This window comes from Chionomys nivalis, chromosome 2, assembly GCF_950005125.1.
Source record: "Chionomys nivalis chromosome 2, mChiNiv1.1, whole genome shotgun sequence".
In the NCBI taxonomy this organism is placed as follows: Eukaryota; Metazoa; Chordata; class Mammalia; order Rodentia; family Cricetidae; genus Chionomys; species Chionomys nivalis.
Window position 1 is genome coordinate 80,481,160 of NC_080087.1, and position 19,169 is coordinate 80,500,328.

At 51.2% G+C, this 19,169-nt stretch overlaps 3 protein-coding genes across 7 annotated transcripts; 2 read left to right on the forward strand and 1 right to left on the reverse strand.

The window, feature by feature from the left end:
- Window positions 1-1,110: 1,110 nt before the first annotated feature.
- On the reverse strand, window positions 1,111-2,241 carry Erich4 (glutamate rich 4). The gene is made up of 2 exons (XM_057763266.1): window positions 2,062-2,241; window positions 1,111-1,347 (listed from the first exon to the last, which is right to left on the reverse strand). The coding sequence occupies exons 1-2, from the start codon at window positions 2,233-2,235 to the stop codon at window positions 1,111-1,113; spliced, it is 411 nt and encodes a 136-aa protein (XP_057619249.1). The 5' UTR covers window positions 2,236-2,241.
- Window positions 2,242-7,324: 5,083 nt separating this feature from the next.
- On the forward strand, window positions 7,325-13,614 carry Dmac2 (distal membrane arm assembly component 2). Of its 5 annotated transcripts, none has more exons than XM_057763263.1 (6): window positions 7,325-7,346; window positions 8,695-8,888; window positions 9,746-9,826; window positions 11,795-11,931; window positions 12,011-12,176; window positions 12,718-13,614. In XM_057763263.1, exons 1-6 carry the CDS (start codon window positions 7,329-7,331, stop codon window positions 12,893-12,895), a joined length of 774 nt encoding a protein of 257 aa, XP_057619246.1. In that variant the 5' UTR covers window positions 7,325-7,328; the 3' UTR covers window positions 12,896-13,614. The 5 variants fall into 5 exon arrangements, with proteins under 5 accessions (XP_057619246.1, XP_057619247.1, XP_057619248.1 ...); XM_057763264.1 differs by having other exon boundaries at window positions 12,014-12,176; XM_057763265.1 differs by lacking the exon at window positions 7,325-7,346 and adding an exon at window positions 7,372-7,607.
- Window positions 13,615-16,621: 3,007 nt separating this feature from the next.
- Window positions 16,622-18,328, forward strand: B3gnt8 (UDP-GlcNAc:betaGal beta-1,3-N-acetylglucosaminyltransferase 8). Its single transcript, XM_057762855.1, has 2 exons — window positions 16,622-16,699; window positions 17,079-18,328. Exon 2 carries the CDS (start codon window positions 17,111-17,113, stop codon window positions 18,272-18,274), a length of 1,164 nt encoding a protein of 387 aa, XP_057618838.1. The 5' UTR covers window positions 16,622-16,699; window positions 17,079-17,110; the 3' UTR covers window positions 18,275-18,328.
- The last annotated feature ends 841 nt before the right edge of the window (window positions 18,329-19,169 follow it).

Genomic DNA, 19,169 nt, shown 5'->3' on the forward strand with positions numbered 1-19,169 from the left:
ATGGAGAGAGGAGACGTAGAGATAGGAGAACTGGCAGAAACTCTCAGGCCAGGTAACACGGCATGCGGCCATAAATATGAGAGACCCTGTCTCAGGGGAGAAGACAGGGCCTGGTTGGTGCCTGAGGCTGTCCTCTGACCTCCGCAAATGCTGTGGCATACAAACCCACACTCACACACAAACACACAGAATAAAGGAAAGGAAGAACACAAAGCATGGTGGTGCACGTCTTTAACTCCAGCACTCAGGAGGCAGAGGCAGGAGAATCTTTGTGAGTTCCAGGCCAGCCTAGTCTACAGGACTACATAGAGCCCTTATGTCAAAAAAAGAAAAAAAAGAACAAACGGAGGAGCCTCCAGGTGGTTCCGTGGGTAAGAGGGCATGCTGTGCAAACATAAAGACCTGGGTTCCAACTCCCAGCACCCAAAGGAAAAGGCCAGGCTCAACTACCTGTGCCTGTAACCTCAACATGGGGATGGGGGAGCCAGGAAGGTCATGGGAACTCGCGGGCCAGCCCAGTAACAGTTGTGAGGTTCAGTGAGAGACCCACAGTGGAAGACAGCCACACGGACCTGCACACATGTGTGCATATAGATCACATAGCACACGTGAAAATGGCTAAAATGGCTTTATGTTATATAGAACCACAATAAAAGCATACAAAATTTATATTTTATTCCATGTATTCAAAACATCATTTCAACATGTAATCAATTTTTTAATTATTGGAAGGCTTTTACCACACGGGTCGTTGACCTTTGCCTCATTCCACATCTCCCTCTGAACTTGTGATGTCTCAGTCGCTTAATAGCCATGACATCTACCACACTAGGCTGAAGTGATCTTCCATCCTGTCTGCTAGCATCTCCATCACTTTTGCCAATCATTGGCTCTCCAGGCCACACTGGGAACATTTCTGCACATAGAGCTATGGCTTCTGTGCCCCTCCTGAACCTACAGTCAAACCGGCCCACATCCCCAGGCTCCACTGTCAGGATCTCCTGAGAACAGCCTGCTGAAGGAACACCATTGATTCTGTCTGATTGGACTCGAATCTCCTCTTGCTTTTGCATAAATTTGCATCTCATTTATGTGTCAAACTCTATCACCTCAGATGGTTATCTCAAAGTCGGGGGGGCACAGGGCTGGATAGGGGACCCCTGGATGTCCCTCCTCCTGCTTCCCCTGAGGCCCTTCATCCACTTCATCAACACAGCTCTCCTCTTCCTCCTCCGCTGCTTCCTCCTCTTCCAGGATGGTGATCAGCTCCTCCCGCAGGGCCCCCATCTCCAGTCCCAGGTGACACAGCTGTCCCAACAGTTGGAAATCCACTCGGCGCAGGTTCCCCTACAGGAGTAAAGGAGCATCGTGGGTATGCCACCCAGAGTAAGCACACCTGCCAGGAGCTTCAGGGAGCAGGTGCCAGCCCAAGTTCCAGCCTGCCTGGCCAGGGACCTCTCTGATTCCGGGTTCTTCATGCCATCTGCTTCTCCCTGTACCTCTTGATCTCTGTTTCTCTGCTGGCCTCTGCCTCTTCATCTCTGTGGCCCCTTCTTTTCATCTCTGACCCCGCATCTCCAGTTCCGTTTTCTCAGTACGAAAGGACAAGAGAAATGAGGCCTCCTTAATCAAAGCGCCTCAAAACTAATATATGAAATTATCTCAATTTAGTAAGATAAATTGCCTGCCCTTGGTCATTCCCCGGTCCCATTTCATCCGAGGTCCTGTCTGTCTATCCCTGAGCTCAGTCCCTGATGCCTTCCTCCGCTTTTCTCCAGGACTGTCGCCATTCCTTCCTCTCTTGCTCTGTCCCCGCTGCTACCTGTCTCTGCCCTTGTTTTATTCTCACATGTGATGTCAATCTACAGCCTTAAGCTTGAAATTCTTCTGCCTCAGCGCTGCATTACACGCATGAGCCAGCAGGCCTGGCTGAGCCTCAGCCATGTCTATTGCTATCACCCCTTCCCCCACCGTATCTCTCTCTCTCTCTCTCTCTCTCTCTCTCTCTCTCTCTCTCTCTCTCTCTCTCTCTCTCTCTCTCTCTAGTGAACTTTCACTCACCAGCTCCTCCCAGATCCACAGCAGTGGCCCCCTGGCACTCCCAAGTTCTGTCCCTGAGGATAGAAGGGTCTGGCCAGGGTTCCCCTCTGGAGGGGGCATCCTTAGCGCCTGGGGAGGTGGACCCAATCCAAGGAGCTCCAGTCCGGCCTGCTTCAACTGCACCCATAGCTCCATGGTCTGAACTATGGACTGAAAGCAGGAAGTAGCAAGGTCCAAGGGGCCCAGTCGCCTGGGAAGCTGTGGGATGGGCGTAGGGGAGAAGAAAGATCCAGGAGGGGCTGGCAGAGACATCCCAAAGTCCATTCTTCACTCTGAATCAGATGGCCACATTTTTTTTTTCTTTCTGGAGTCCAGCCTCCATGATCTCATAGCCTCGGGCAGAGTTCTAACTTCACACCCTTGCCTCTTAGGCTGACTCCCTCGGGCACATGGTGCTTGTTGCTCACCACCTGAAGGAGCTGGGCTGTCTTCCTTCCGAGGTCCTCACACCTCTCCAGCCCCCCTTCCTCAGCCTCTTCAGTTGAATGCCCTTGGCTATCCCCCAAATTGATCCTTGTCTGTTCCCTGCCACGGCTTTGCCACTAGTGCCCCCTGAAGAGTCTCTGTGTGGAGACTGCAGGCTGCCATACAGCAGCCAGTCCTGCTAGCCTTGGACATGGCTGTATTGTGTGTGTCACTGCCAGGTGGCCAGGACTGGGAAGTGCTCCAGGTCGTGCTCTGCCCATGAGTATGCTTGAGCAAAAGAGATCTCAAAGCCCACCCCCACGGTGCCACACCTCCTAATAGTGCCACTCCCTTTGGGGGCCATTTTCTTTCAAACCACCACATGCACCAAAAAATTATTTTTTTCAAAAAAAAGGGGGAAAAAAAACCCTCACAAGGTTAGTTGGGTATGATGGGTGACACACACCTGCAATCCCAATAGTTTGTAAGCAGGGGCAAGATGGTCACTGCAAATTTGAGGCCAACAGGATCTATATATTGATTTCCAAGGAAACAGAATGAAATCCTGTCTCAAAACCCAAAGGTGGGGGGAAAGAGGTCTGGGAATGTGCCTCGGTTGTCGGAGGGCTAGCCTAGCATGCAGGAAGCCCTGGGTTCTGTGTCCAATGTCACATCAAGCTAACTGGGTATGGTGGTATATGCCTGTAACCCCAACACTCAGGAAACAGAAACAGGAGAGTTATGAGTTCAATGTCATCCATAGTCGCTAGCATGTGCTACATGTGCTACACTAACATGTGCTTCGAAACCAAAGCCCACAGGAGACTGGGGGTGTAGCTCAGTGGCAGAGCAGGGCTCTAGGTTCAGGCTAAGAATGCAGCTACATGGTCCATGCTCGCCTGGCATGCAATAAGCCCCTGGCCCCGTCACCAGCACCAACAACATGAGCATATATGGATACACACACACACACACAAGCACAGCTGGCACATACACACATACAAGCACAGGCAGGTGCACACACACACACACACATATAAGCACAGGCAGGTGCACACACTCAAGCACAAGCAGGCACACACATATACAAGCACAGGGAGGCACACACATGCAAGCATAGGCGGGTACACACACATAAAAGCACAGGCAGGCGCGCACACAAATGTAAGCACAAGCAGGCACACACACACACATACACACTTGGGTGCTTCCAGGAGAGAAGCCACACTGCTCTCTGAACTTCCAGACTACCCGCTCTCCTTACATCATTCCAGTCTTTGGCATCCGGCATCCTGACTCATGTTTTCTGCAATGGCCATCCTGATAAGACATTTGCGGTCCAGCAGTCACCTACAACAAATAACATTCCCATCTCAAGGTTCTTAAGCTGATTGAGCAGTAATGTCAAACACTCCCAGCACTTGGGAGGCAGAGCCAGGCAGATCTGAGTTCAAGGTCTGGTCTACAGAGAGTTCCAGGACGGCCAGGACTACATAGTGAGACCCTGTCTTGAAATCCTCATGGCCACAGCCCCCAAAAAATCCTTAAACCGGGCCTTAAGGTACACATCTAAGATCCCAGCCTCGGAAGGCTGAGGCAGGAGGATTACATGTTTCAGGTCAGCCTGGGCTACAAAGCAATAAATACACTACTAAGAAAAGGAGTAGATGGGAGCTGGAGAGATGGCTCAGTGGTTAAGAGCACCATCCGCTCTTCCAGAGGTCCTGAGTTCAATTCCCAGCAACCACATGGTGGCTCCAAACCATCTGTAATAAGATCTGGCGCCCTCCTCTGGTGTGTGGGTATACATGGAGGCAGAAAGTTGTATACATAATAAATAAATAAATCTTAAAAAAAAAAAAAGAAAAGGAGTAGAACTATCAGAGGTGAGGGGGTGGGACTATCAGAGTATCAGAGGTGAGGGGGTGGGACTATCAGAGGTGAGGGGGTGGGACTATCAGAGGTGAGGGGGTGGGACTATCAGAGTATCAGAGGTGAGGGGGTGGGACTATCAGAGGTGAGGGGGTGGGACTATCAGAGGTGAGGGGGTGGGACTATCAGAGTATCAGAGGTGAGGGGGTGGGACTATCAGAGTATCAGAGGTGAGGGGGTGGGACTATCAGAGGTGAGGGGGTGGGACTATCAGAGGTGAGGGGGTGGGACTATCAGAGGTGAGGGGGTGTCTTTACCATATAAAGCGACATAGAGTGTGGTGGTTTGAAGGGAATTGTCCCCCATTGGCTCACTCAGGACAGTTGAGTGGTCCATGGTGCCTTGGGGAGCTTTGTGAGGAACCACCTTGCTCACGGAAGTACCTCACCTGAGGTGGGCTTTGAGAGTTTAAAGCCCCACCCTTTCCTGTTGCTTTGTACTTCAGCTCTCAGCTTCCTGCTTCTGATGCCACACCTGCCACGTGCTCCCATCCATACCTCCCCACTATGATGGACTCAGCCCTCTGGAATGGCAAGCCCAAATAAACTTCCTTCTGTAAATGACACCTCCACCTTTAAGGACTGCAGAATAAGGACATTTGTGGTTGGGGGCATTCAATCTACCAACTCCCCACCTCGCCAAACCCACCGCTCCCCGACTCTCCACTCCCATAAATAACACCTTTTCACTACTGCCCCTCCCTAGTTCCTATTCCTCATGGACCTGGACTAGAGCAGTAGCCTCTTTGTTGATCTCATGTCCACCCGTGCCCTCTAAGAGACATTCTCCAGGTCTTCACAACATGTAAGGCAGATTTTATTTTTTTTAAAAGATTTATTTATTATGTGTGTATGCCTGAAGGCCAGAAGAGGGCGCCAGACCTCTTTACAGATGGTTGTGAGCCACCATGTGGTTGCTGGGAATTGAACTCAGTACCTTTGGAAGAGCAGGCAATGCTCTTAACCACTGAGCCATCTCTCCAGCCTGTAAGGCAGATTTTAAAACTCCTCTCTCCCTCTGTAAAAAGACTAAAACCCTACTGGACTTACACAGTCAGCCCCACTGCCCACCTCCCTAGTCCTGTCTCCTACCTCTCTGCAAGCTGGTGCCTACTTCAGCGCCTCTGCCCTGGCTCTTACCTTTGCCTGAACATTTTGACTCCAAACCTTTAGGTATCTTTTTCTCCCATGTCACTCATTCCAGTTAAATGCACCTTTTGCAAAGGCCTTTGCTGGCGGCTCTATGCCCCAGCCACTCCCTAATATATTGCCTGGCATTTTTCTGCTTCTTATCAAACAGTATCTATAGTTTTTTATTCATTTTTTTATCCATCCTTTTTCTGCCTAGAATGGCAACTCCCTGAGAAAGGGGCTCTCAGAACTCACTGTGAGAGTTCAGTAAATGCTGGTGAATGAATGAATGATTGTATCCACCAAGACTTCGCATTTGGGGGCTGGGCGTGACTCAGTTGAGAAAGAGCTTACCGAGCATTCATTGAGAAGGCCCTAGGCTTTTCCCAGTGCCCCATAAACTTCTGACCACAGCACACATGTGCCCACACTCATAAGCACATGCGTGCACACACACATTCATAATAAACAAGTTTTTAATTGAGAAAAAAAATAAAGTTCAAGGCCAGCTTAATGTACCTGAGAGAGACCCTGTGTAAGAAATAATCCACTTAACCGGACGGTGGTGGTTCATGCCTTTAATCTCAGTACTCTGGAAACAGAGGATCTCTGTGAGTTTGAGGCCAGCCTGGTCTGCAGAGTGAGTTCCAGGACAGTTAAGTGCTATACAGAAAAACTCTGCCTTAGAAATAAATAAATAAATAAATAAATAAATAAATAAATAAATGTCTAGATATGAACTCCAAACTAAATTCAGTCTTTTATACTGAATTCTAACCTAGCTACCCAGCTCACCTTTCCATTGCCTGGCCCTGTTAGAAACTAAACAAACCAAACAAACAAACAAAACCACAAGAACATCGACTGCTCTTCCAGAAGACCTGGGTTCCATCCCCAGCACACACATGGTGGCTGGCGACTCCAACTCCAGGGATTCAACGTCTACCTCTGGTCTTCAAGGTATTGCACACATGTGGTGCAGACATCTATGCAGGCAAACGTATCAAATAAAATTCTAAAAATCTAGCCGGGCGGTGGTGGCGCACGCCTTTAATCCCAGCACTCGGGAGGCAGAGGCAGGCGGATCTCTGTGAAAAGCTACAGAGAAACCCTGTCTCGAAAATACAAAAATACAAAAAAAAAAAAAATTCTAAAAATCTAATCACAATAGGGCCAGCAAGATATCTCTGTGGGTAAAGGTGCTTGTCGTGTATGCTAGGGGACCTAAGTTCACTTCTGGGACCCATGGTCTGTTCATCTCTCCAGGTGCACCATGACATGTGGGTGTGTATACACACAAAAAAATGATATAAATTAAAATAATAATTGAATCTTTAAAAAGGACATGGAGGCTCCTAGGTATGGTAAAGGAGAAAGTTTGTTGTAGGTATATGGGAGAGCATAGCCAGAAGCACAGACATGGCCATATGAGAACAGGGGGAGAAGTGGAGAGAGGGAACCAGGTGCAACAGCCAAGGGCAAAGGTACAAAAGGGGCGGCGGGCAACCAATCAAGAGAATTGCTACCGCAGTCAGGAAAAGAAGCTCCCTAAGAGGAAAGACCGCCTCCTCCCTCTTCAGAGGGTGTCCAAGACACCGTTCTAAAAAAAGGGGGGGTGTTCTAAACACCCCAACAGGATTAAAGAGTATGTGCGTCTTTAAAAAGAAGGCTAAAAAGAAGAAAAAAAAAGGAGGGGTGTGGCCAAAAAAGTAGTCGTTTGCGCAGAAAGTCCCGCCCTTTTTACTTACGTCATCGGGCAAGATGGCGGCGCCCAGGGCGGTAGGTCACCGCGGCGACTGGAACCCTCCAACTGTAGTTCACTTTGCAGCTCCCCTCGAGCCTGCGGGGGCAAAGCTTGTCCGGCCGGGCCTTGCCCTAGGGACGCCAGTGGGCCTCTCTGGGGCCACAGAGAGTCTTGGGCTTCGCTGGGCGGAGGCTTGGTAGAGAAACCAATGGATGAGGGCGGACTAGCCAATCAGAGGACTAGGACTGCTAATCCTGGGAAAGCGTCTTGAATAGGACCTGGAAGGACTGAACGAGGTTCTGGGATTTGGGGGAAATGCAGAAAGAATTAAGGATATTTTTGCGCGAAATTCCTGGGGAATTTAAGGATCTCCTAATGCCAGCATTTGGGATTGCGGAGGCAGGGGGATCAGGAATCCCGTCGGTAAATAAACAAGTAAACCTTAATAGAAAATAAAAGGACTCTAGCTGGGCGGTGGCGGTGCACGCCTTTAATCCCAGCACTCCGGAGGCAGAGGTAGGCGAATCTCTGTGAGTTCGAAGCCAGCCTGGTTTACAAGAGCTAGTGCCAGGACAGACTCCAAAGCTACAGATAAACCCGGTCTCGAAAAACCAAAAAAAAAAAACAGGAGAGGAGGGAAGGAAGGAAGGGAGGAGAAGAAGGAGGAGGAAGGAGGGAGAAAGGGAGGGAGGGAGGGAGGGAGGAAATCAAAGGACTCGATGTTGCAGGCAGGAACCAAGGAGTGAATATGGAGTTCCGAGGAAGAGTCCGAGGGAAATTCCTAGACCTCCCAATAGTCGTTAAATTGGAGAATGTAGTTAGTGGTAGAGTGCTTTGTTGATACCCTTACATTGAAAGTTACATCGACCATAGAGAGGCAGCCAAGAAATTAGTAGTTAAGACCCTAGGAAGAACTGGGTAAAATCTGGGTCATTGTTAAAGCTCAAGTTGAAGTGCATGACTACCAGAGTCGCTGAAAGCCAAGCATGGCAGCCCACTTGTAATCCCAGCACTCTCCTCAGTCAAACTGACTGACTAGAGTGACTGACTAGAGTTGGGGTGCTCCAGGTACAAGTGAGAGACCCTGCCTCAATATATATAGTAAAGGGCAATTAAGGAAGAACCTGGCCTCAACCTCTGGCACAAGAATGCATACTGCATACATATGCTGCCCCCCCCCCCCAAAAAATAGTGAATTGATGAGAAATTAAGGTATAATGGGAGTTTGGGGCGAAAAAAATAAGTATTTGGTGGAAAATTAGAAGATCTTGAGAAAATCAAGACTGGCTGCATTAAGGGGTAAAATTAAAAGTCATGGTGTAAGATTTAGGGGTGGAATCCACTTCCAGACTCACCCAATCCTTTCCCTCTCCCCTTCTCCAGTTCCTGCGCTTGGGTGCCCGAGAATGGAATGGGAGGGCCAGGGGCATCCATAGCATGAGTGAGCCCGTGACCCCAGACAGCAGTCGGAAGAAAAGAACGCTGTTACAGTTCCTCTCGGACTACTTCCATGACATCCATGCTCTGAGAGAGTACCTGCTTCGGAGGCAGATACTGAAGGTGAACCGGAAGAATCGGTGAGAACCTGTGGCTTGGCAAAACTCCTGAAAGACCCTGCTGGCCAGATCTTCCAGCAAGACCCCCCCCTGCTCCTGTTCCAGTCAGTCCCAGGCCAAGCTGTGGCTTCCACTGCCAGCATAATCAGCTCACATCTTCCTCTTTGGCCCATCCCTTCTCTGCGACTCCACTCTATAGGCACTCCACCACCAGCCCTGCTTAGTGGTCAGGCTGACTTTTCAGACATATGTGGCTAAAACGTATCTCTCACATTTCCCTTTTAAAAGAAATCTTACTCTCAAGCCATCCCCGTCTAAGGATGGGTGCCACTGGCCACCCAGTTGCTAAGGGTAAATTTGAAGGCATTGACTGTGGTCTCTCTCTGCCTTCACATCTAGTCTACCAGTGTCAGAGGATTCCCAGGGTCAATCCCACCACTTCACTATGTGTGGCCTGCCCTAATACCTTTCATTTTAAGGTTAGTATTTTGGACACTGGTCAATTGCTGTGAAGAAAAACCATGACCAAGGCAGCTTTTAAAAGAAAGCATTTAAATGGGGGCTTGCTCCCAGTTCCAAAGGGTTAGTCCATGACCATCATGATGGGAGCATGGTGGCAGGCTGGCCTGGCACTGGAGCAGAAGCTCCACAGGTTGCAAGCCCAAAAAAAGAGCATGATACTGGGCCTGGCATGAGATTTTGAAACCTCAGAACCCACCCTCAGTGATGTGTTCTGTCCACTGTGATCCCAGTACACAGCACTGAATAGGCACTCAGGTTTGCAGCCACTCTTGCCTGCTGCCCTGTAGTCTTCCCTCATAGAACTGGCACATAGTGAGAGGCCCCAGGCTTCACCTTTGCTCTCATTTTCTCCACAGATCCTTCGCTGACATTCAGGAGAAATATGGCCCATATGTCACAGGTGCCCTCTTCATCCTGAAGCAGGGAGGCGCAGTGAAGTACGACAGCTGTCATGAGAAGATGTGGGAGGGTGGAGCATCTCTGCTGTCTTAACAGCTGTGTATCAGGGACTCGAGTTTGTCATTTATAAAATGAGATGGCATGCAGAGCTGAGGCGAAGGCTCAGCTGGTAAAGTGCTTGTTACATATGCATGAGGACATGAGTCTAGCGCCCCTGTAAAAGTCAGGTATGTGGGGTACACCCTGATCCCACTGCCAAGGGGGTAAAGGCAGGACAATCCCTGAGGCTTTCTGGCTGGCCAGCCACCTAGCCTGACTAGCAAGCTCTAGGTGAGTGATTCTGTCTCAAGACATGTGGTGGAAAAGCATCTGATGGCAATGCCCGACATCACTGGCTTACATGCATGCACACTTGTAGACACACACGCAAAGACATACAAATACACACAAATTTTAAATTAACAGCCAGCCCTTTGATCCTAGCACATGGGGGCAGAGGCAGGTGGGTCTCTGTGAGTTCTAGGCCAGTCATGGCTTATCTTAAGACTTCCTCCTTTAAAAAATAATTTAAAAATTATATATAGCTAGGCATGGTGGCACATGCCTTTAGTCCCAGCACTTGGGAGACAGAGGCAGGTGGGTCTCTGTGAGTTCAGAGGCCAACCTGGTCTACAGAGTAAGTCTTATGACAGCCAGAATATATATATATGTGTGTGTGTATATAGTGTGGCCCTGTCTCAGAAACACCATAAATAAGTAAAAGAATTATGTGTGGCATTGCTAATACAGGGTTTGCTTTCAAGACTGGGATTTCAGTCTAAACAGCTGTCATGAGGTGGAATGTCTCAGTGCTCAGTCATACCAGGCAGCTGGGTGATGTGCAAATCCTTGATCCCGGCTACTCTTGACGAGTTCAGCCTGGGCTACAGAGCAAAACCCCACCTCAAAAAAGTGTTTTTCTGCCTGGTGAGGTGTCACACTCCTCTGACCCCAGCTCTGGGGAGGTAGAGGAGGGCAGACTGAGTGGATCTCCTAGCTGGGCATGGTGGCATGTCCTTGAGATCCCAGTTTTGAAGGTTGAAGCCGAAGAGTTAGAAATGGTAGGCCAACATGGGCTACGTAGCGAGACCCAAGACCCTCCCTCAAAAAGCAAACAGCAAAAAAGGTCTTTCTTTATGCTCCTTTTTCCCCTTTTAAAAAATGTATATAAATAAAACATATATGGGGATTATTTTGTTTTTATTTTTTGTGTTTGTTTTTCAAGACAGTTTCTCTATAACAGTTCTGGCTGTCCTGCAACTTGCTTCGTAGAACTTGAACTCAGAGAGCTCAGCCTCCCTCTGCCTCCCAAGTGCTGGGATTAAAGGCATATACCATCACCATCCAGCTTTAAATATATATATTTTTAACATTTGCTTATTAAGTATATGAGGGTGTGCTTTTGCCACTGTGTGTATGTGGCAGTCAAAGGACAACTTAAAGGAGTGAGCTCTCCTTTCACCGTGAGGGCCCTGAGGAATTAACTGGCTGTCAGACTTGGCAGCAGGCAGCCTTACCCACTAAACCATCTCTCGTCAGCCCCCCCTGGATGTTTTCCTTTCTTCCTTCTGGAAAAAATACTCAGTTTCTATAGGCTTTATGTACTCCTACCTGGTCTGAGGACTTCTGCCGACTCCTTAGGATGAGATGTGTGTCTGAAAATAGCTGTCAGCAGAGACTCACACATGTAGCTCTTTCCTTCAGTAAATGTATGCTGAGGGATGGGGGGGTCTCACCCTGTAGCCCAGGCTGACCCTGAATTCCCAGTGCTCTGGTCTCAGCCTCCCAAATGCTGGGCTTCCAGAAATGCAGCCATGACCAGCTCAGTTCCTGGCTCTGACACTGGACAGTATCTGAGTTTCTGGTGTCCTGTGTGAAGGAGTGAGGAGGATGCCGACCTGCCACCGTTGCTAGGGTGGCCACACTTGGGAAGCCAGGCAGTGTCATCACCCTACTCCTTATTCTAGGTTTCAGGACAAGGAGTGGATCCGTCCAAATGAGCGTGGCCATTTTCCTACCGAGTTCCTGGAGTTCCGGAAGGTTCCTGTGGAGGCTGTGGATGCCAGTGGCTGTGCCATCAACTACCAGGGCATGAGCAACCTCCGTGAGTAGGCCAGGGGGCGGATTCCCCTTTGGTGTTGGGCTCCAGAAAGGCCCCTGGTGCCACCCACCTTCTCATCCAGCAGTGCCCCTGAAGGAGCTGCGGTTCCTGTCGCTGCAGTGCTGCCCCAACGTGGATGACTGGTGCCTTAGCCGACTCTACCTTCTGGCTGACTCGCTGCAGGAGCTCTCGCTGGCCGGGTGCCCCCAAGTCTCAGAACGGGGCCTTGCCTGCCTCCATCACCTCCAGTAAGATCTCTGCCCAGACTGACCCTATGCCAGCAGAGCCAGGAGGGGTTCTGGGTGCTGCTAGCCATCTGTCCCCTCCCTGTTGTGATCTAACACCTGTGGTGGGTGAGCACAACTGAGCGTTCTGTGTCTTGAGAAAGAACTGACTCCCACACTTGCTTCCTTTGTATACGGACAGAGACTCTGTGGGGGTCACACTGTTGGGGAGAGCAGTAAATTTAGATAGCTGTAGAGTTTTACTGGAGGGCTAGGGGTGTGGTTCAGTGATAATAGTTGTTTAGACTCCCCCAGTATGTGGTTCAGTGGTGAAGCCCCTGTCTAGAGTCCCCCAGTGAGGGGTTGGGAGCATGTCAGAGCTAGAGTGTTTACTTAGAATGTACCAGTAAGGGGCTAGGGGTGTGGGTCAGCAGCAGAATGTGTGAAGCCCTGGGGTCCATCCATTCGCGCACACACACCCACAAAGAATAAAAAGAGGAACTATTAGTTGAAATTAGGGTCACACACAGATGCCGCTCTCACAGCCACCCTTCTCACCCTTCAGGAGTCTCCGCAGGCTGGACATCTCAGACCTCCCTGCCGTGTCCCACCCAGGCCTCACTCAGATCCTGGTAGAAGAAATGTTGCCCCATTGTGAGGTCCTTGGCACTGACTGGGCCCAGGGCCTGAAGCTGGAGCCAGACCAGCAGCCTCAGAACACACGGAGCCCTGTCTCTCCCTAGCCTGTGGCCCCACTCTTTCGATCTTGTGGGGCTCTGTGGAGTGTGATGTTTTCTCACTCTGGCTTCCAGTGAGGTTCATTCAACCCAAAGGAGCATTGGCAAATAAGAAGGCTGAGTCAGGGTGCTGACTGGTGTTTGCCTGCAGCTATCAAACAGCTGTCCCCATGGCCAACAGCCCTCCATGGACAGCTGCTCACAGCGCCACGGTTCCTCATTATCCCTGCTCACCAAGAGCATTCCCTCAAACTGTCCACATACATGTCAGCAGGACTGTGGCCAACATGAGAGTCTGTTGGTTCTTTACAGTGGTGGTTCCTCCTTGTACAGGGTGCGTCCACATTCATTAAAGGCTAGCAGCACTCCAAGCCCCACGGCATCGCCCATGGATTTACAGGCTTGTGTGCTCGCTTTAGCAGCACATACACTAAAATTGGAGCCATTTACTGACTTGTACTTCAAATGTGGGGTTTTCTTGTTCTGGGAAAATGGATCCTAGCCCTTGGGGAAATGGTCCCTTCATCCGGCACAACAGATTTCATCAGTAGAGGGCGCTGGAGAGAACGCAACGGAAAGGCCAGGACTGCCTGGAGCTTGAAGTGTACAGTGGTTCCCCAGGACCCAGATTGCTGGGTGAGGTCAGCACCCTATCGACTGAATGATTCCTGATACCCATGTTACCAGTGTATGATTCTTTATATTAAACTTCCCTGTTCACATTACCTTGTGGCTTTTCCTCCCAACTGGATCCAAATGGTTAGTTCTAAAGGTTCAAAATTAAACTGGCGGTGGTGGCACACGCCTTTAATCCTAGCACTCGGGAGGCAGAGGCAGGTGAATCTCTGTGAGTTCGAGGCCAACCTGGCCTACAAGAGCTAGTTCCAGGACAGGCTCCAAAATCTACAGTGAAACCCTGTCTCAAAAAAAAAAAAAAAAAAAAAAAAAAAAAAAAAAAGGGAGGGCTGAAACTTTGGGCGTGAGCACAACAGTAAGCTCCATGTTGGAAAAAAGGGGGGGGGGGAGATGCTAGAGATTCTGGCATGTGTGCCCTGTAGGGCATCTCAGATGACCGGTGGTGGATACCAACAAGCTGCCAACTGCAATATGTACCCATGGCTCCTGTGCTGACAGCAATGGCCACAAAGATGGTTTGGGTGCTGGGGTTTTTGGGAGCGCTCTTGAGTCCTCAGAGGGTGTGTGTGTGTGTGGCCAGTCTGAGAACGTCAGAGCTCAATGACAGCCCCAGAACTTCATTCCTGGAATGGGGTGGACCCAAGAGTCATCAGGACTTGACCCCTGCACCCAGCCACTTCAAGGCTCTTTTGCCAATACCAAGGAGCCAACAGAACCATTTGGTGATGATCTCACCTGGACCCTGGATGCCCACTATTCTTTAAAGATTTGTTTATGTGCATAGATGTAAGCCACGTGTATGCAGTCCCCATAGTAGCCAGAAGCCAGCATTGGATCCCCCAGGAATTGGAGTTATAGGTAGTTGTGAGCTCCTGTGTGGGTGCTGGGAATTAAACCTGGGTTCTCTGCAAGAGCAATAATTGCTCTTAACTACTGAGCTGTCCCTCCAGCCCCATGTGTTCATTATTCTTAAGACTTCAAAAGCACTCAGGAGGCAGAAGGCAGGCACATTTGTCTACATAGCAAGTTCCAGGCCCACAAGAGCTACAGTGTGAGACTATCTCCAAGTTAGTTAATAAAAGAGTCAGGAGTGTCCTCTACTGCTAACAAGGCCATAAACTCTAGAATCAAATCCACTTCCTCCAGAGGGAGGTACACCTAACTGGATCCCGACTGATAAGAAAAAGACTCTTAGCTGGGGTAGTACTGTCCAGTGGTAGCATGCACGAGGCCCTAGGTTCAATGCTTAGTACTTCCCCCAAACCAGCGTTCCTGCACTAGGGAAGCTGAAGCCAAAGGATCACAAGGAATACAAAAGAAGACAGAAAGAGAAGGGCTGGCAGGTGGCTGAGTGGTTAAGAGCACTGACTGCTCTTGCAGAGGGCCCACCTTTGATGCCTAGCAGCCACATGGCAGTTCACAGCTGTCTAACTCCAGTTAAGAGGATCTGATGCTCTCTTCTTGCCTCCAGAGGCACCAGGCATGCAACTGATCAGAGACATACAGGCAGGCAAAACTCTCATATATGGAAGAAAAAGAATTTGAAAGTGTGTAGAGTGTGTGGTGAGGACAGCTGGGTCAAATCTGTTGAACAGGTGTGCTTTTTGGATCTAATAAGTTACCCTGTGCCACAGAAGTGGTCTGGCTGGTTGATTGGCTGATTGGAACATGGACCCAAAAGTACCCAAAAACTAGATGGAAGCAGATAGTGAAAATGCTCCGAATCATGGTCCCTAAAAGTAATCTTCTGCCTCTGACCCTTTGTTACTCAATCCTACGTTCTTTGTTAATAGAGGCTTTCTACTGAGCTCTGCTGGTTGCAGCAGCTGTATGGATTCTCCCAGTTGGACCGAGGCTGCACTCCGCAACCAGCATTGCTTGCTTCCCATGAGACTGTAGGCCTCAGGAGGATGCCACAGTCATAGAGCCTCAGTGCCATAGAGGGTGATGAGCCAGGAGAGCCGAGAAGCCTTATCCAGCCTCTCCCAAGGCGGTGGGCTTGACCCTGCCTGGCTGTTGGCTATCTTCCCTGCAGGAGCTCTTATCCCATTAGCACTCACCATTTCCTGCATCTGTTCCCATGGGCTCCATTCTTCAAACTTGGAGGGAGGAAGTCAGGGCTGGACTGATAACAGACTCGGGTGCTAGTACACTGGGTGCCTTGTTATATCTGGACAGTCCACCAAACCAGGTAGGCTGCAAGGGGTCAGCCTGGGCTTGGGAGGTGGGGAGTAGGCTTCCTCCCAACCTAGGTCCCTGGAGATCTGGGAAGGCCCCACCTTGCTGGCCTCCCCAGACTTGCTGGCACAGCTTCAACTACAGAGGCCCTAGGGCAGAGATGTAAACACTGTCAGAAACCCTCCTGCCCCAGGGGTGGGGCATAAAGCCCAGAGCATCACAGGGCGGGGCGCCGACCATCTGTATGGAGGTGGTAGCCTGGTAGTGGCTCATGCACAAGTTGGAGGAGGTGCAGGCCCCTAGCTGGGGGCTCTCAGTGCACCTCACTCTACCATCCTTTATTGCTTTCCTTGCTTACACTTCTCCCTGGCCCTGCCTTTCTTCTTTGGGTCCTCCCGGGCTCCTCTGACTCTTCTCTGGTTAGTTAGGCTCTGTTCTGACCCCGGCCATCTGTGGTCTGTCTCTTTTCTGCCTCACCCTTCTCTTCTAGTTGCCTCGCGGCCCCTACAAACATACCACACACACATCCCCCCCCCCACACACACACACAGCAGTCATGACCTGGCGGTGACCTCGAACCCATCCCTTGGCCTCCCTTCTCTTTTCTCTTTGGGGCCCAGACTGCCCCTGGATCATTCATGTCAGCTGCCCTTGGCCTCCCCTTCCCTGGAATTCTTTCCCAGGCCCTCGCAGTCCGCAGTCCGGGTCCACGATTTGACCATCCCTGCACCTTTCTTGTCGTCCCTGCACCTTTCTTGTCGTCTCACCAGGAAACCAGCCCTAACTCGCCAGAGCGCGTCTCCTCGTCTGCCTCCCCTCCAGCCCCGCCCTGGCTCCTCCCGGCCCCAGGGGCCCCTCCCGCCTCCTCCCCGCCCGCCCGCCCCTCCAGACTCCAGGGCTGGGCCGGCAGCCGGAGGACACACTGCTGCAAGCTGGGAGTCCCTGCAGGGCTTGACCCAAGGACCCCCCCAGAGCTGGCGGAAGCCGAACCCAGAGGTACCTGGGGCGGGCCCTGGGGTGGGGTTACTAGAGGAGTTAGGTAGGTTTCCAAGAAGGTAAAAGGGGTTTCCCCGCGGAGCTAGGACTCCTAAAAGACACAGAGAGTGGAGGAAAGGGGATAGGAATGGCGTTGAAGCGATGCCGCAAATACATCAACACCTTGACTCCAGGAAAGGGAAAAAATAGGATGCGGGTATGGAGCTCAGTCTAAGGTAATGTGACAGGTACTATGAGCCAGGCTGCCTAGGGTCAGGGTCTTCGAAGCCATTACCAGCTGGCTGGGTCTGGGTAAGCCCTAGGTTGCTTGTCTGGGCTCAGCTGGGCCCTCTTTGGAGGTTCAGGCTGCACCCTCTGTGACTCCTTGTGACTCTTGCAGCACCACTGGTGGCCCTTTCCCTGGGCCGGGTCATGCGTTACCGCAAGTGCCAGCTCTGCCTGTCAGCACTGCTCACACTCCTGGGCCTCAAAGTGTACATCGAATGGACATCCGAGTCCTGGTTTAAGGCTGAACCCCGGGGCACCCTGCTCAGTCCCACATCACACAATGCTGAGCCTACCCTGCCCATCAACCTCTCAGCACGCCTGGGTCAGATTGGTCCACTGTCCTTGGCTTACTGGAACCAGAAGCAGCGGAACCTGGGAGTTCTGCCCAGTACGAACTGCCAGACTTGGGGGACTGTTGCAGCCTCGGAGATCTTGGACTTCTTGTTGTACCCCCAGGACTTTCAGCGCTTCTTGCTGTCAGCAGCTTGTAGGAGCTTCCCTCTATGGTTGCCTACAGAGGGAGGCAGCCCAGTGGCCAGCTGCTCTGATAAGGATGTCCCCTACCTGCTCCTGGCTGTCAAGTCTGAGCCAGGACACTTTGCAGCACGCCAGGCTGTGAGGGAGACCTGGGGCAGCACAGCCGCTGGGACCCGGTTGCTCTTTCTGCTGGGGTCCCCACTAGGAATGGGGGGGCCTGACCTAAGATCACTGGTGACATGGGAGAGCCAGCACTATGGTGACCTGCTGCTCTGGGACTTCTTAGACGTCCCCTACAATCGGACACTCAAAGACCTGCTGCTGTTGACCTGGCTGAGCCACCACTGCCCCGATGTGAATTTTGTTCTGCAGGTTCAGGACGACGCCTTCGTGCATATCCCTGCCCTGCTGGAGCACCTGCAGACCCTGCCACCCACCTGGGCCCATAGCCTCTACCTGGGTGAGGTTTTCACCCAGGCCAAGCCACTCCGCAAGCCTGGCCCTTTCTATGTGCCAAGGACCTTCTTTGAAGGTGACTACCCAGCCTACGCAAGTGGAGGTGGTTATGTCATCTCAGGACGCCTGGCCCCCTGGCTGCTGCAGGCAGCAGCCCGCGTGGTACCTTTCCCCTTTGATGATGTCTACACTGGCTTCTGCTTCCGTGCCCTGGGCTTAGTGCCCCGTGCCCATCCAGGATTCCTCACAGCCTGGCCAGCAGATCGCACCAGGGACCCCTGCACAATACGAGGCCTGATGCTGGTGCATCCGGTCAGCCCCCAGGACACTATTAGGCTCTGGAAACACCTGTGGGGTCCAGAGCTCCAGTGCTGAGCCTCAGAGACAAGCTAGAGTGGGGGTGGGGATGATGAGCTGTCCTGAGACCCTCCTAAACCCTTCCCAGTCAAGAACTGGACAGGCCAGACAAGATGGCAAACTGTGCTCACCTACTTTCAAATTTGAAAATGATGTCCTCCCTACTATGAGGCCAGGAGTTATTTTTTTCATATGTGGGACCCCTGCAGGGAAGGCGGATGTTGTTGCACCCTAAACCTTCACACTGGACACTTTGCTGGACAGCAATCTTGTACCAAGCTACGAGCGAGCTCTGGAGAGCACATGTACCAAAGCTGCCTTCCAGCTTGGGAAAGTTTATAGAAGTAGGGATCTATAAGTGGAAAAAAGTCTTTAGCATTTCTGCCTAAAGCCAGGCTATCCCCCAAAGGCTGGTGTTGTGGTCCAGGCTATCCCCAAAGGCTGGTGTTGTGGTTCAGGCTATCCCCAAAGGCTGGTGTGGCAGTCTAGGCTATCCCCAAAGGCTGGTGCGGCGGTCTAGGCTATCCCCAAAGGCTGGTGCGGCGGTCTAGGCTATCCCCAACGGCTGGTGCGGCGGTCTAGGCTATCCCCAAAGGCTGGTGCGGCGGTCTAGGCTATCCCCAAAGGCTGGTGCGGTGGTGTAGGCTATCCCCAAAGGCTGGTGCGGCGGTGTAGGCTATCCCCAAAGGCTGGTGTGGCGGTCTAGGCTATCCCCAAAGGCTGGTGTGGCGATCTAGGCTATCCCCAAAGGCTGGTGTGGCGGTCTAGGCTATCCCCAAAGGCTGGTGTGGTGGTCATCCTATAAGCCCAGAACTTAGAGGGTAAGACGGGAAGATCACAAATTCCAGTCCAACCTGGGCTATACATTGAGATCCTATAACAAAAATTAATACCTCCCTCCCTACAAACAAAT

Excerpts from the sequence above, each read along its gene's own strand:
- Erich4 (XM_057763266.1), bottom strand. The coding sequence starts at position 2,235 with ATGGAGCTATGGGTGCAGTTGAAGCAGGCCGGACTGGAGCTCCTTGGA. Across the intron at positions 1,348-2,061 it reads TGTGGATCTGGGAGGAGCTG|GGGAACCTGCGCCGAGTGGA; the intron begins GTGAGTGAAAGT and ends TTACTCCTGTAG.
- Dmac2 (XM_057763261.1), top strand. The coding sequence starts at position 7,627 with ATGCAGAAAGAATTAAGGATATTTTTGCGCGAAATTCCTGGGGAATTT. Across the intron at positions 8,889-9,745 it reads AAGGTGAACCGGAAGAATCG|ATCCTTCGCTGACATTCAGG; the intron begins GTGAGAACCTGT and ends TTTTCTCCACAG. Across the intron at positions 12,177-12,717 it reads GCCTGCCTCCATCACCTCCA|GAGTCTCCGCAGGCTGGACA; the intron begins GTAAGATCTCTG and ends CTCACCCTTCAG.
- B3gnt8 (XM_057762855.1), top strand. The coding sequence starts at position 17,111 with ATGCGTTACCGCAAGTGCCAGCTCTGCCTGTCAGCACTGCTCACACTC.